Genomic DNA, 13,442 nt, shown 5'->3' with positions numbered 1-13,442 from the left:
TGTGGTTATCTCAAAGTGCAACTGGCAAGTAGCAGTTTTTCAAATGGTATCACTAGTTGTCCCGGAACAGAATTTTAAAGTCCATGATGAATATAAAGAACCGAGAGCTGGAAGGATTTCCTACTTAACATCTATGGATAGGACGTGTTTATGGGGACTTGTTTACTTGTTACTGCTGGGACTATCACAGCTTTTCAGGAATGGCTTGCAAAGGGGTGAACAGCTCCACGTTGCTCATAGGACTTTTGTCAATTCCACAGCACCAAAACCAATAAGCCACTCAGTGTCTTCGGTCAACTTACGATTTGCAGGGCGCACAACAATGAAATCCGTAGTGTGCAAAATGAACCCCATGACCGACACGGCGTCGTGTGGCTCCGAGGTGAAGAAGTGGTGGACCCGGCAGCTGACGGTGGAGAGCGATGAAAGCAGCGATGACCTTCTGGACGTTTAGGTGGAATTAGCGCAGTGCAAGGTTTAATGGGGAGTACTGTTTTCTAGCATTTTCCTCCTATGGTCTAACATGGACCATGGACCATGGACCATGGCGAGCAGTCTATACTTAAGATATCATTTAATTCTATCTCGTCACAAGAGGTCTTTAAGTTGCTTTGTGTCCTGCCGTAGGAAGGCCTAAAACTTGGTCGGTGGCTGTTGTGTATACAGGGAGTTGTTACTGTGTGTTTGAGAAAATTTGCCTAATGGTTGTATTTGTAATATTAGAGAACTATCCCAATACCAGATGTAGATCACTCAAAGATTTCATATATCCTGTCTGTAAACTAAGGTGTATATTCATATATGCTCTTACTCAGTATTATCACCCCCTGAAAGAGTGCTAAGCCCAAAGTGGCTAATATTTATGGTATGGTAGCTATAGTCTTAGTTCCTGTTTTTCCCACTTCTACTAGAAATACTTCCCTTGGGAAAATTATTATTTATGATTGATCTGAAAAGGTCAGCACTGAGCTCATACTAAAATGATAGTAGTTTTACAAACTACAGATTCTGAATTTTTAAAAGTATAATCCTTTTCTCATGGTATTCTTAAAAATAGGCAAAAGATATTCCGAAGTCATAACAAGTCAGTTTCTGTACTCAGTCACTCTAATAAAAACTGTTGCCTGCTTCCTAGAGAATTGTGTGTGCAGGGACCAGGCAAAGAAATTGTCCCAAGGAGCAACAAGTTTAAAACAGACGTGCACGTAGATAGCTTTAGGCACGTGGTTACCTGAAGATGTTGAGTTTCTGTGAAGGCCTTTTAATAACTAAGTTAGCAAAAAGAGTGAAACTACATGATTCAGCTTATTAAAAAAAAAAAAAATCACGTGCGTGATGTATCATTGGCTTCATTTCTTACACAGGGTATGTTGATTTTGCTGTAAATTGGCGAAGACATTATGAGTTGATTCCAACACATCAGTGCCATGTTCAATTCAAAATGACTCCCTCCTACCAGATTCTCCTATGGAAATAATGGTAATTTTGTAGAATTGTGCTTAGAACTCACAGTTGAGGGACCCCACAACTCAGCTGTATTTGTTCCACACACCATGTGCTCTGAGAAAGGTAAAATGCAAAGCGATTACACGGTACCTGGGCCTTATACTGGGTCAACCAAGTAGAAGCACATCCAGGCCCTTACCTACATTATTTTTGGCGAGATTTGCTGTTTAGATGATTTCTTTTAATGCAGCAATTATCTCAGAGTCCTTTGACACCCAGGTTGCTTTATAATCTATTTTCTCTTTTAACATCCTTAAAATAGCCAAATCCTGTCTGTATAACAAACTTAACATTGTGATGCCATCTCTTGTTTACATGATTAATTGTGACTCTAGGATAATGGGTAAAGTCAGTGAAGCCAAAAGGATTTTATTTGGTTTTACGTTCAGTTGGAGTTTACTTTTTGTACATAAAGAAAATCAAATAAATACTGACTTTGTAAAAGAATTTACTCTGAGTTGATGATCATTTCCAAACCCTTCCTCGTGTGTGGAAGGAGGGAAGGGGGTTTGGGGGTGGGATCGTTAGGAAGCAGGCACTTTGCAGACTCTGTATTTGAATATTCTGTCTATAATTAGTTGGCAAAAGCTCTGTCCCTGATATTCATTTCAGTTCAGTTCCTAAGCCAGAATGTTCCTTTCACGTTTGTGTCCATAAGGCTGAGTGAATACCTTCCAAGCCAACAATAAAACAGAAAAGGATCTTACATGGCTGGGGCATGGGCCTGTACTCATGCTGCATGAAAACGAGATTTTATTTTTTGGCTCATTACACTTGAGTAATACAGCTTCATTCTCACAAAACTGCTGAGCCCTTCCTACAACGTCTGTTAACTGGTGTTGAGCAGAACATCATTGTTGTTCATTCTGCAGTGAAGCAAAGGGCCAAATAGCAATGCACTTAAAGCCATAGCACCCTACATTTTCAATTAAGTGAGACAGCCAAGCAGTTCCTGTGGGACTCCTCTCTACTGTTTCCTGAAGCCAGTAGAGCAGACAGCAAGCCGAGAAGGTAAGTGCTACCCCTCTTAGATTTTTCATCAACATATAAACAGTCCAGTTATGCAGATGGGAAAACTTCGGCCACAATGTTCCCTGGTCCTTAGGGAGCCAGACACTGATACTAATCCTGTCATCATGCCACCCACTGCCTTTAATTAAAGGACGCTGTTGGTTCCAAGCACACCAGAAAGCATAAGGGGCAGAATAGTTGACACAGAGCCCCCAAGGGGAACAGACCACACATGCATTGCACATATGGCAATTCAAGGGGACTCAAAGGGAGCAGGGAGGGAGAGAATGGCCAGACCAGTGCTATTCACTCTATTCTCAGTGGTAGCTTGAGAGTAACACCCATCTTCAGCAACTGGCCATTTGTGTCCTGTCCAAGCTGAGTAAGATAAGGGAATGTAGAAGAAAAACCAGTTATAAAGCCTTAAGCAAAAGCATTTTCAAAGCCAGTTGATTGACATGTTTGCCTGCTTCTTTGTAGAAAGTGGCATACTATAGATAGGTGGCTTTCAATAGACTGCTTGGCGGTGGCACTCTTTCTCAGAGTCCTTCAAAAATGCCTGAAATATTAACCAGGCAAAAGCCAAACATCCCTCGTTGAAATTGGGGTGAAGATGAGAACCCCACTCACATGGTCTCTTCTCATCCCCTGATAGTGATTGAATTGTGCCCCCCCCCCAAAAAAAAGATACACTGAAATCCCAACAACTGGCCCCTGTGAATGTGACCCTTTGGGGGAAGAATCTTTGCAGATGTAATTAGTTAAGGAGAGGTAATACTAGAGGAGGGCAGACCCGGAATCCAATATGACTGGTGCCCTTATAAGAGGAGAGAGTCACACAGGGAGGAGAATGCCATGTGAAGACACAACACAGAGGGAAGATGGCCATGTGAAGACAGGGGCAGAGGTTGGAGTGATGTGTCCACAAGCCAAGGAACATCTAGGGCTACAAGAAACTGCAAAAGGCAAGAAAGAATACTCCCCTAGAGGCATTAGAGGGAGCATGGCCCCACCAACACCTTGATTTTGGACTTCTAGCCTCCAAACCGGAACTGTGAGGTGATAAATATTGGTCATTGTAAGCCACCCAGTTTGTAGTATTTTGTTACAGTAGCCCTAGAAAACTAATACACCCCCAAACCCAATCCAGTCCCAAAGGTGCCCTCGACCATCCCAGTGCTCCAAGGAGAACCTAATTGGAAAAACACTAGTACAGATCAAAGATTCTGAGTTTGTAGTTTGACATACATGTCAAGTCCTGGATCTACTGGTTATTCCTTGTGTAGTCTCCGATGAGTTTCATACCCTGCCTGAGCCCAAATTTAGCTTCTCACTTTTCCAAAAGTCAGGAAAAAAGAAGGGTGCCTGGGTGGCTCAGTCAGTTTAGCATCCAACTCTTGATCTCAGCTCAGGTCTTGATCTCAGGGTTGTGAGTTCAAGCCCCTCATTGGGCATGGGGCCTACTTAATAAAAATAAGTAAATAAAATTTAAAAGGCAGGAGATGTGAATTTATTCACTTAATTTACCTAACAGGTTCATGAAATCTGCCATGTGGGCTTACTCTGAGCACATGTGCATCATAATCTAAATCATTAACTAGCTGTCTGACCTCCCTACCAGAATCCTCAGTTGGCCAGTTGTCGGGCCAGCCTTTTTTCTGTCTACCACTTCAGGTTTCCAGCTTGAAGCAGGCCTGAGTCTGTGGAAGAGAAAAGACCTGATATTAGATCAAGCTCAAATTGGACCATTCTAATTTCTGATTCAAGACTGTACTGCTATGTAAGGTGACCATTGAACATTTCTAATACATAAGGATGACCAGAAAAGTTGCAAGGTGCTGGAGTTTATATTTAGGACCAAGGGAAGGTTGCTGAATAAATTTTAAAGGGATGGTAGAAAACTAAAAGTGACATCTGCTTTAACTATGGCCTGCACTGGGCTTGTTTGATATACCAATTACATGTCTCAGGGTGCCTGGGTAGCTCAGTCAGTTGAGTATCTGATGTCGGCTCAGGTCATGATCTCACCATTCATGAGTCTGAGTCCTGTGTTGGGTTCTGTGCTCACAGCTCAGAGTCTGGAGTCTGCTTTGGATTCTTTTTCTCCCTCTCTCTCTCTCTGCCCCTCCCCCACTAATGCTGTCTCTCTCTCTCTTTCTCTCAAAAATAAATAAATGTTTAAAAAAAAAAAGATGTCTTTTAGGCTTCCAAGGGGAACACGTAGATTCAGTGGTTGAATAGACAAACCTGAGGGTCAACAGAGAGGGATTCACATCCAGAAGCATCAGCATAGAGATGGTATTTAAATTCCTGAACTGGATGAGACAACCTAAGGAGGTAAAGAGAGGAGCAAAGAGAGGAAGTCTGAGGGTCTGTGTGAGTCTGCTGGAGCTGCCATAACATACCACAGGCTGGGGGCTTAAATAGTCAAAATTTATGTTCTCTGAGTTCTGGAGGCTGGAAGTCCAATGTCAAGGCATCAGCAAAGATTGGCCTCTCTCCTTGGCTTGTAGATGGCAGTCTTCTTCCTGTGTCTTCCCGATATCTTCCTACTGTGTGTGCCTGTGTCCTAATCTCTTATTATAAGAACACCAGTCTTACTGGGTCAGGGTGCATCCATATGACCACATTTTACCTTAATCCCCCATTTAAAGGTCCTACCTCCAAATACAGTCTTGTTTTTGGGTACCAGGAGTTAGGACTTCAGCATATGAATTTTAAAAGGACACAATCCAATCCACAACAGAGTCTGTCTCCCTGGTACTGGGGCACAGTAGAAGAGCCTTTCATGGAACAGCAATGTTGAGCCCTGAATCTGCCTGAACCCTAACCAGGACACTCAACTCTGAGTATTCTCCCTTCCAGAAGTGCAGAAACACAAAAGATTTGTTTCTAGAGTTTCAGGAAGGTCCACTTTTATGAATCAGTTTGTGGAAGGAAGGACACAGGCACAAAAAACACTGACACCTTAAATCCTAGTTTGCAGCCTGGAAGCTCACAGCTAGAAAACATCTCCAATCATCCCAGCTCAGCAACTCACTTCAGTGTAAGATCACTCCCATACCACTACCTCTAAAAAGTGTGTTTTGAGTTCACACTCATTAGAATGGCTGCTATCCAAACAAACAAAACAGAAAATAAAAAGGAGGATATGGAGAAAGTTTATGGCAGCATTATTCACAATAGCCAAGAGTGAAAGCGCCCAGATATCCATCAATGGATGGATGGATGGATGAAAAAAATGTACATGCGTACAATTGAATATTACTCAGTGTTAAAAAGGAAGGAAATTCTGATATAGGTGACAATATGATGAACCCTGAGGACACCATGCTAAGTGAAATAAACCAGTCACAAAAAGACAAATACTGTAAGATTCCACTTATATGAGGTATCAAAAGTAGTAAAACTCAAAGAAACAGAAAGTAGAATGGTGGTTGCCAGGGACTGAGGGAGAGAAATTGTAGTGCAATGGGTATAAAGTGTCAGTTTTGCAAGATGCAAAAGTTCTGGAGATTGTTTACACAACAATGTGAATATACTTAACACTTAAAGTATACACTTAAAAATTGTTAAAACAGAAAATTTCATGTCATATGCATTTCATCAAAAATTAAAATGTAAAAAAAAATTAATATATCCTGTTATCTGATCCCAAAAGCTAAATGACCAAACTGAAATAGCAAAACAATTCCAATGCTGCACTTATTCTTTCATATCTGCTTGCTTTCTGTATTTTATCCATATACTTGGTTTACATTTAATATTTTATATTTTTCCCCAATGCTGTATGCCACTCATTTAATTTAAACATCTCCCTGTAGTATGCCTAGTAACTATCAGAATCCCATTTGAACATTTAAAGGGCTGGCATCACTGGCCATTGAATTAAGACATGGATGGTTTGTTAGAGGGAGATTTTAAGTGGTTTTTCATTCTCCTTTCATGGGCAGTGATTCAATGTCAATGTCAATTTTAAGGCTTGGTTACAGAACCAACCAACCTATAAGAGGAATTATATAGCTTCATTGTGTTCCTTCCACAAATGGGTATGTCACTCCATTTCCTCTATGATGTGGATAGTGACCCCAAAATCACACTAAGTGGAACCCCTTGTTTTGATACATCATCCCTTACAGTGTTCCCAATGCCTGACTGCCACTGAGATGTTTAGCATTTAAATGAGAGCAAACCCAACTGTAGGTATAGAAATGGGCTAAGACCTGTGGGTCCTCTGCAAATAAGCACATATTAAAAGATGGCACTTTTACATTCTAAGCCATGTCAAAACCACCTAGAATAATAAATCAGCAACTTGGCCAAGAGCTGTCAGGAATAGTAGGGTAACATTTTCCAGAAAAGTCTTTAGTAAAGATCTCAAGGAAGGGAATTGTACCCATAAATTACGGCCAAGAAACGTAGCTTTTTGATTTGAACTATCTGCATATTCTTAGGCATTCTTTATTTAATTTTATAGAGATAACAGTATAATGTAGGTAACATTCTTGGAGCATAAGAGGAGGTTGGAAAGATTAAAATAAGGACAGAAGATAGGGGAACAGGGAGGTGGAGGGGGAAAAGTAGTCTCTATTACTCCATTCTTGGAAATAGAACATACTATCTCATGTTTGCAGGCAACTAGAGTAGAATGTTAGCCAATGGGTCTGGCCAGCGAGAGCACTTCATCTGGAATAGACAGAATGAGTGTATTAGTCAGAGTTCGCCAGAGAAATAGAGACAATAGGATATATATAGAGGGGCGGGGGGGGGAGGGATTTAGTTTAAGGAACTGGCTCATGGGATTATGTGGGGTTCATGACAAGTCCAAAATCCAAATGGCAGGCCAGCAACTAGAAATTCAAGCAAGAGTTGATGTCATAATGTTGATTCCAAAATCTACAAACTAGAAACTCAGGCAAGATTTCTATGTTTATAGTCTTGAGGTAGAATTCCTTCTTCTGGAAACCTGAGTCTTCACTCTTGCATCAATTGATTGGATGAGGCTCACTTACATTATAGAGGGTAATCAGCTTTCCTCAAAGATGATTTAAGTGTGAATCACATCTAAAAAAAATGCCTTCATGGCAATATCTAGTGTTTGACCAAACAACTGGGTACTATAGCCTTGCCAAGTCAACACACATAAATTTAACCATCATAATGAATATAATTTTATTACCTGTAGTTGGTTAGTACAACCTTAGATATAGTCACTTGTGTGCCTCCAGAATCCAACCAATTGTCTTTTTTCCCCAGCCCAAGAACCAAAGAATGTTGATTTTATTCTCTCAGCTTCTTGCATGACAAGGAAAAAAGGAAAGCAGATTGAGAAAGAGAAAAGTTGCACTGACATTGTTTTTAATATGTTTATTTGTTGTCAAGGTGATCACCCTAGTTCACAAGGCTGTGTCAATGGACTTGAGAGATACATCCCTTCCCACAGGTACAGTCTTAACCTTCTCTGTCTTAATTGGAGCCTTAGGACAGTTGTCATAGGATAGACCAGACTCCAGATACTTTCTTCTCTTTCAGAGTCTGCATTTCATGTTAGAAACATCATGTAGGCTCTACCTGGGAAAACACTGGAAACACAACAAAAAAGTCAACTAGGGAACATCAGGCTGGTAACAGGGGAGTAGTATATTCCACCTGTCACAGGAGGCTCACAGTGAGCTCAGCTCTCTCCTCTGGTGCCAGGCAACACTCAGCAGTGGGTTCTCCCAGGTGCAGAGGAGAGTAAAGTCCTTATCTGTTACTGTCTTAGCCAAGAGACAAGGGGATGAGAATGGAAAGGAGTCATCACTCTCTTGACATGTTCAGTGGGACTCATAGATTAACTGAAATAACTATCCCTCAGGGATTCATCACAGGGGGTATGTTGGCTTCTTCCCCCAAACTGTCTCTTCCCTACCTTTGTGCAGGGCCCCAAACTGCCCCACTGCAGACACCTGCCTCTGCCTCCATCTTGCCTCTCCTCCTCCCGCTACCGTCGTTGGCTGCAGACAATGCCCCTTTTCTGTGTTCTACCAACTTAGCTTCAGAGCCAAGCCAATGTAGAATTTCAAATTGGGTGTTCTTTTTGATCCATTGACTCCTTTTTCAGGGCAATGAAAAGGGGCCTAGCTCAGGGCCAGGTCAAAAGATAATTGGGAATTCTGCGAAGCCCTAATGAGCACAGCCTGAAGGTCCAGGCTGTGTTCTCACTTCCAACAACTACCTTGTGTTGACATGTCACACCACCAGCCCTGATTGTCTTATCCAGGGGTCTCCCAGCCCAGGCAGGGGTTCCACCCCCCGCTTCTGCAACTGCCTCACACCCTGGTCTAACCGCTAATTAGATGCCTCATTTCTTGGCATGTGTATGGGCTTGAACCATCTGCTTATTGATCACATCCTTCAGAATATATTGAATTTTAAGGAATCCAGCCACAAAAGCAGGTAATGTTGCAGGTGGCTCATAGAGAAGCTTTCTCCAGAGCAAACTTGAGAGTACAGGACAGGTGGTGACCTGTAGCCACACACATGAATCAACAAGCTAAAGAACTACTGGCTGCAAAGCCCACAGATTATCCTCATTATAAAGTGATACAATAATAAAATTCAGAATTTCTACATGAAGTCCTTCCACTATAGCTGGTGTCATGGAAAAAAAAAAAAGTGGGCCAACAAGCTACACAGTTATGAGACCATTAGCCAAGTACCAAAAAGTACCAAGTACCAAGTACCAAAGCCCAGGTTGCGGGTAATTATGCACTTGCTTCTCCAGTCCAGGCCATGTATGAATCCTCCACGAGACCATAAAGCCTTTGAGGGCAAGGATGGTCTGTCCATCTCTGTACCTCCGGCATCTCTAAACGGCATGTTGACGCACATGTGGTTCCAGCACTGCTCTTTGAGCTGAACAGAACAGTGTTGCTTTGGATTGTTTTTAAATCCATCTCCAAATAAGAATGCCTGACATCCCTGGTATTCATCTCAAACAAAACATAACCACTGGAAAGATGTCTCATTTTTCCATCCCAAATTCCTGTCCATTCCTCCCTTTAACTCACTTCTTAATGGGACACACTTATTCTCAGGTTCACGTAAGACACCCGTATAAACACAGCAGCATAAGTCTTCCCTGGAGCACCCATGTCCTTTGAGATTGCTCCTCGGTTCTCATGAAAGAGCTGTATTCCAGAGACCTTTGCAGGGCACCATGCTGCAAGACCCCCAAGTGAGCCATGGGAACCAAGTTTGGAATAGGCAGGGCCCAGAGTCAGGGCCACAATTCAACCACCCACCCCGGCAGGTGCAACAGTCAGACCATGAGGGTGACCAAGACTGGGTGGCAGGAAGCTTTCTCTGATCCTTAGCCTGTGCCACATCACATACAAAGACTTAGATGAAGGGGGACTTCACTCGAAAAGACTGTTGCAACACTCTGACCTAAGATCCTCTCAAAGGTTGGGCAAAAAGGAATTTTCTTTCCTGGGTGGAGTAAGCTGGTCTAGAAGAACCAGGAGTAGGGAGTGGTATGAATGGATGGCTTGATCAGATAGCTAATCAGGAAATGTCTTTCCCTGAAATCAGCCCCCTCTCAGAGAGCAGCTGGTCCACACCCTGATGCTGACTCAACGTCAGGAGATCAAAGTTCAAAGGTTAAACCAGGAAGGAGAGAAATCTGTAAGAGTGTGACCAAGTCAAGTTAGCAGGTATTTTGTCTCAACTGGTCAAATACCTAATCCCTTATGAGGCAGGGATCTGGAGGGTCTGTGTCTGGCCGCTTCACAGGGAAACAAGGAGACACCTGTGAGTCATGTGTAAGTCACAGGGGAAAGATGGCTCTTTTCAGTCAGCTGTTAGAATACAAGAGGGTGAGGTTCCTAGAGCACCCCTATTTTCCAGGAGCATAGCAATGAAGGTGTCCCCCTCATTGCTTGACTCCCGGGGCCTCTTTTTTCCCTTCTGTAAAATGAGATTAGAATGATACATGCCTTCCCTACCTCTCATCGAGAGTGTGAGAATCCAATGAGATGTGTTGCCAAGTGTTTTATGGCCCGTACAGCACATATGAATAATGCCAACGATTGTTATCTCTGATAATGGCCATTGAGTTCCATGCTCACAATGGATTTCAGAGATCACCCTCACCCTCATGTTATGATATTCATAACATTTCCATTCTTCACAGACAGAGGTAATGCATTTGCTGTGTGGGAGGCCATGGTGGGACCTTCCGAAGACCCCTTAGTACACTTCACAAGGGGGCACGACTTCCCCTCTGAGCCCATTCCCAGTCTGCGAAGAATGATGAAGAATTTAGAACCTCATGGAAAATGCCATCTAAAAGGCAGTGATAACTAAAGCAAGCACCTGTGAGAGCCTTTATGTCCTCAGAGATCAGAGCTCTTACATCTCTTTCCCTCAAAGGTGTCTCATGGCCCCTGTCAGAAATTTAGTCCACTGTCCTTCAGAGGTAGGAGCCTGGAGTCCCTAGCAGCAGGTGTCTCACCCTCATGGCCACAGGAGAAGTGTGAATAATGCTTCGGTCAGCAAGCCGGATAAAGGTGCCTAGGGAGCAAAGCTTTCTCAGAAACCCAAGGAAGAAAATCAATGGCCTGGAAGGGAGAGAAGGGAAAAATCTATATGAAAGGGAAATGAGTGATATAGAATGCAATTTGAAGACCTCCCCTCCCCCAAAACAATTGACTCAGGAGATTGAAACCAAAAAAACCCTGGTTGGAAAGGGGAAGGCTGATCCAGGAAGAGGTAGAGCCAGCTGATTCTTATATTGACTGGCCACTGGTTCACGGGCCACTGCTGGTATCTGGGCTGGTTTTTTGTTTGTCTCTGTTTTTGCTGATTTATCAGAGTGGAGTTGACGCAGATCTTCCCCAAATGGGACATCAGGTTTAGATTTGGAACAAATGCTATGTCAGTTTATTAGTTCTTCTCCCTGCTATAAATAAAACCCAAATAAATGTGACAGTTTTTGCATTTGATTTCCTGAATGAATGTCCGAAACTGTTTTTTAAGCAGGGTCTTGAGCACCAATCTGCAACCTTCAGAAGCAATTTCATCCGAAGTATCCTAGAGAGAAGGCCCACTTTGTGCGTTTGTTTAAATGACTGCGCTGGAGGTACATATGGCCTTCCCTAAATGACCAAAACTAGAATATTGATTCCAGAATGTTAATTCATCAGTATTGTATTATTGATGGAGGAGACCACGTCTCAATTATCTTTGCATTCCACTACTAAGCATGAATATGCACATTCTCAAATAATGATATCTCCACCACCATTTGTCACATAGATACTCACCACTCTGGGCCACCTTGTATTTTCTCCATCAGTATCCACATTGTTCTCACAACCAATTCTCCCTCCAAAAAAAAAAAAAAAAAAAAAAAAAAAAAGGTTGGAAAAGACCAAGTGCTCTCATACCAACATAAAGAGCCCAAAATGACTTACCAGCTCTTCCTTATATCCACCTTTTCTCCCATGAGACGACAGTGGTCTATGTAAATCATGGACAGATAGTGCTTTCTATCAAATATGTTAGAAATATCCTCTTAGGAAAGACTGTATTGGAGATTACAGATTCAATATTGACTGTTGATATCCGCATTTACTATTAAAATAACCCACCTCATGAAAAATAAAGGGATAAAACTCCCAGCTAAATGGATATAATGAAAGAGTTCCATGTTTGTAACCTGTTCATGTTTATCATTCCACATCTCTTGAAATCAACTGAATAGAGCAATGTCAGAAGTTGGCCAAGGGAACAATGTGATTTCCCTTTGATGTGTTTATTCACCAACCAGAAGCCCTTGGGGTTAACCTATCTCTTACATTCATTGATCCTCCAAGATCTGAAGGCTTTTAATAAAATTGACCTGACTGAGGCCTAATTCTTTTCATAATTTGTTTAAATCATAGACTGAATCCCAGATTGTAACAAAGCTCTTTGCATCTGTAAATGATGACAAGGAAACCGGCCCAGGATACAATTGAATTTCTAGCTCTTTTTTTTTTTTTTTTTTTTTGAACAAATGATCGGCCATTCTTTAACATAAAATAACTTCTGAGCTGGCAGTGTAAGGATAGTTTCTCACTAGATACAAATTTTGCCCCAAGAGGAGATGAAAAAATGATTAAAGTGTATGGGGGCTCAGCTAAGAGATACTCTGTAGGCTTGCGTCCTAGTTGACCCTGCCAGGAAAAGCTTAACACGTACCATCCTTCTGACCTCCAAAAGAGTCCTAGCTTTCTAATTGTGGCTCCATTCTTTCAAGCTACATTGTTTTCTCTGCATTAGAAACAAGGGAATGAAATGAAGATAGTCACTGGCAGTAGGATGTTTCTATGATCTCTTCTTAAGCTTTTTCTGTGGAGGGGCCAACTCCCTAATCACTAAGGAGATGTATCCAAAATCCTGTTGTTTCTCACAAACAATTACTTGATTGGCTTGCAATTTCAGTAAAAGGTTTTTGTTTCATGAATTGACTGTTTTCTACATTATGTCTGAGAATTCATCGACTATCTTCTTTAAGAACGGTAAGTTTTAGGACTTGAATGGAGCATTTCTCTGCATTTGGGTAGAATTCATCTTCAATTAGCCTAACAGGTGGGCCCATTTTTCTGCACAAGAACCACTGTATCATTCAAACATTGCATCCAATCTGGAAGTGCTCTTCTAGTGTCTTTATTCTGCCCCAGTAAATTTGTTTCTCAATTAGATAATGAGAATGATCTGAACAAGAAATTAAGGGATTGTGATGATTTAAAGGTAAAAGTGTGGGATTTGGCATCAAGAGAGCTATTCTTCAGTCCTTAATTTGCTATTTTCTGACTATAGTGTCTTGAACAAATAGGCATTCTTAATCCCTAGTGTCATCATTCACAGAAAGGAATAACAGTGCCCCATTTGGAGTT

The 13,442-nt window shown here is 41.9% G+C and overlaps 1 protein-coding gene and 1 long non-coding RNA gene across 9 annotated transcripts in view; one reads left to right on the top strand and one right to left on the bottom strand.

The window, feature by feature from the left end:
- NALCN (sodium leak channel, non-selective) overlaps window positions 1-1,948 on the top strand; it is a 316,716-nt gene extending 314,768 nt beyond the window's left edge. For 7 of the 8 annotated variants that reach the window (XM_053217644.1, XM_027065180.2, XM_053217628.1 and 4 more), the window contains one exon: window positions 261-1,948. In XM_053217644.1, the coding sequence (XP_053073619.1) occupies window positions 261-454 (194 nt within the window). In that variant the 3' untranslated portion in view covers window positions 455-1,948. The remainder of the gene's footprint in view (window positions 1-260) is intronic. The other variant, XM_053217633.1, reaches the window with a different exon arrangement.
- A 7,619-nt stretch (window positions 1,949-9,567) lies between these two features.
- Window positions 9,568-13,442, bottom strand: part of LOC128314597 (uncharacterized) — a 185,097-nt gene continuing 181,222 nt past the window's right edge. Inside the window, exons 4-5 of the long non-coding RNA XR_008296445.1 lie at window positions 11,826-11,887; window positions 9,568-11,120 (exon numbers count right to left, since the gene is read on the bottom strand). This is a non-coding gene — a long non-coding RNA (uncharacterized LOC128314597). The remainder of the gene's footprint in view (window positions 11,121-11,825; window positions 11,888-13,442) is intronic.

The sequence above is a fragment of the Acinonyx jubatus genome, chromosome A1 (assembly GCF_027475565.1).
Source record: "Acinonyx jubatus isolate Ajub_Pintada_27869175 chromosome A1, VMU_Ajub_asm_v1.0, whole genome shotgun sequence".
NCBI classification, from domain to species: Eukaryota; Metazoa; Chordata; class Mammalia; order Carnivora; family Felidae; genus Acinonyx; species Acinonyx jubatus.
This window is presented reverse-complemented; position numbering and strand designations above follow the sequence as displayed.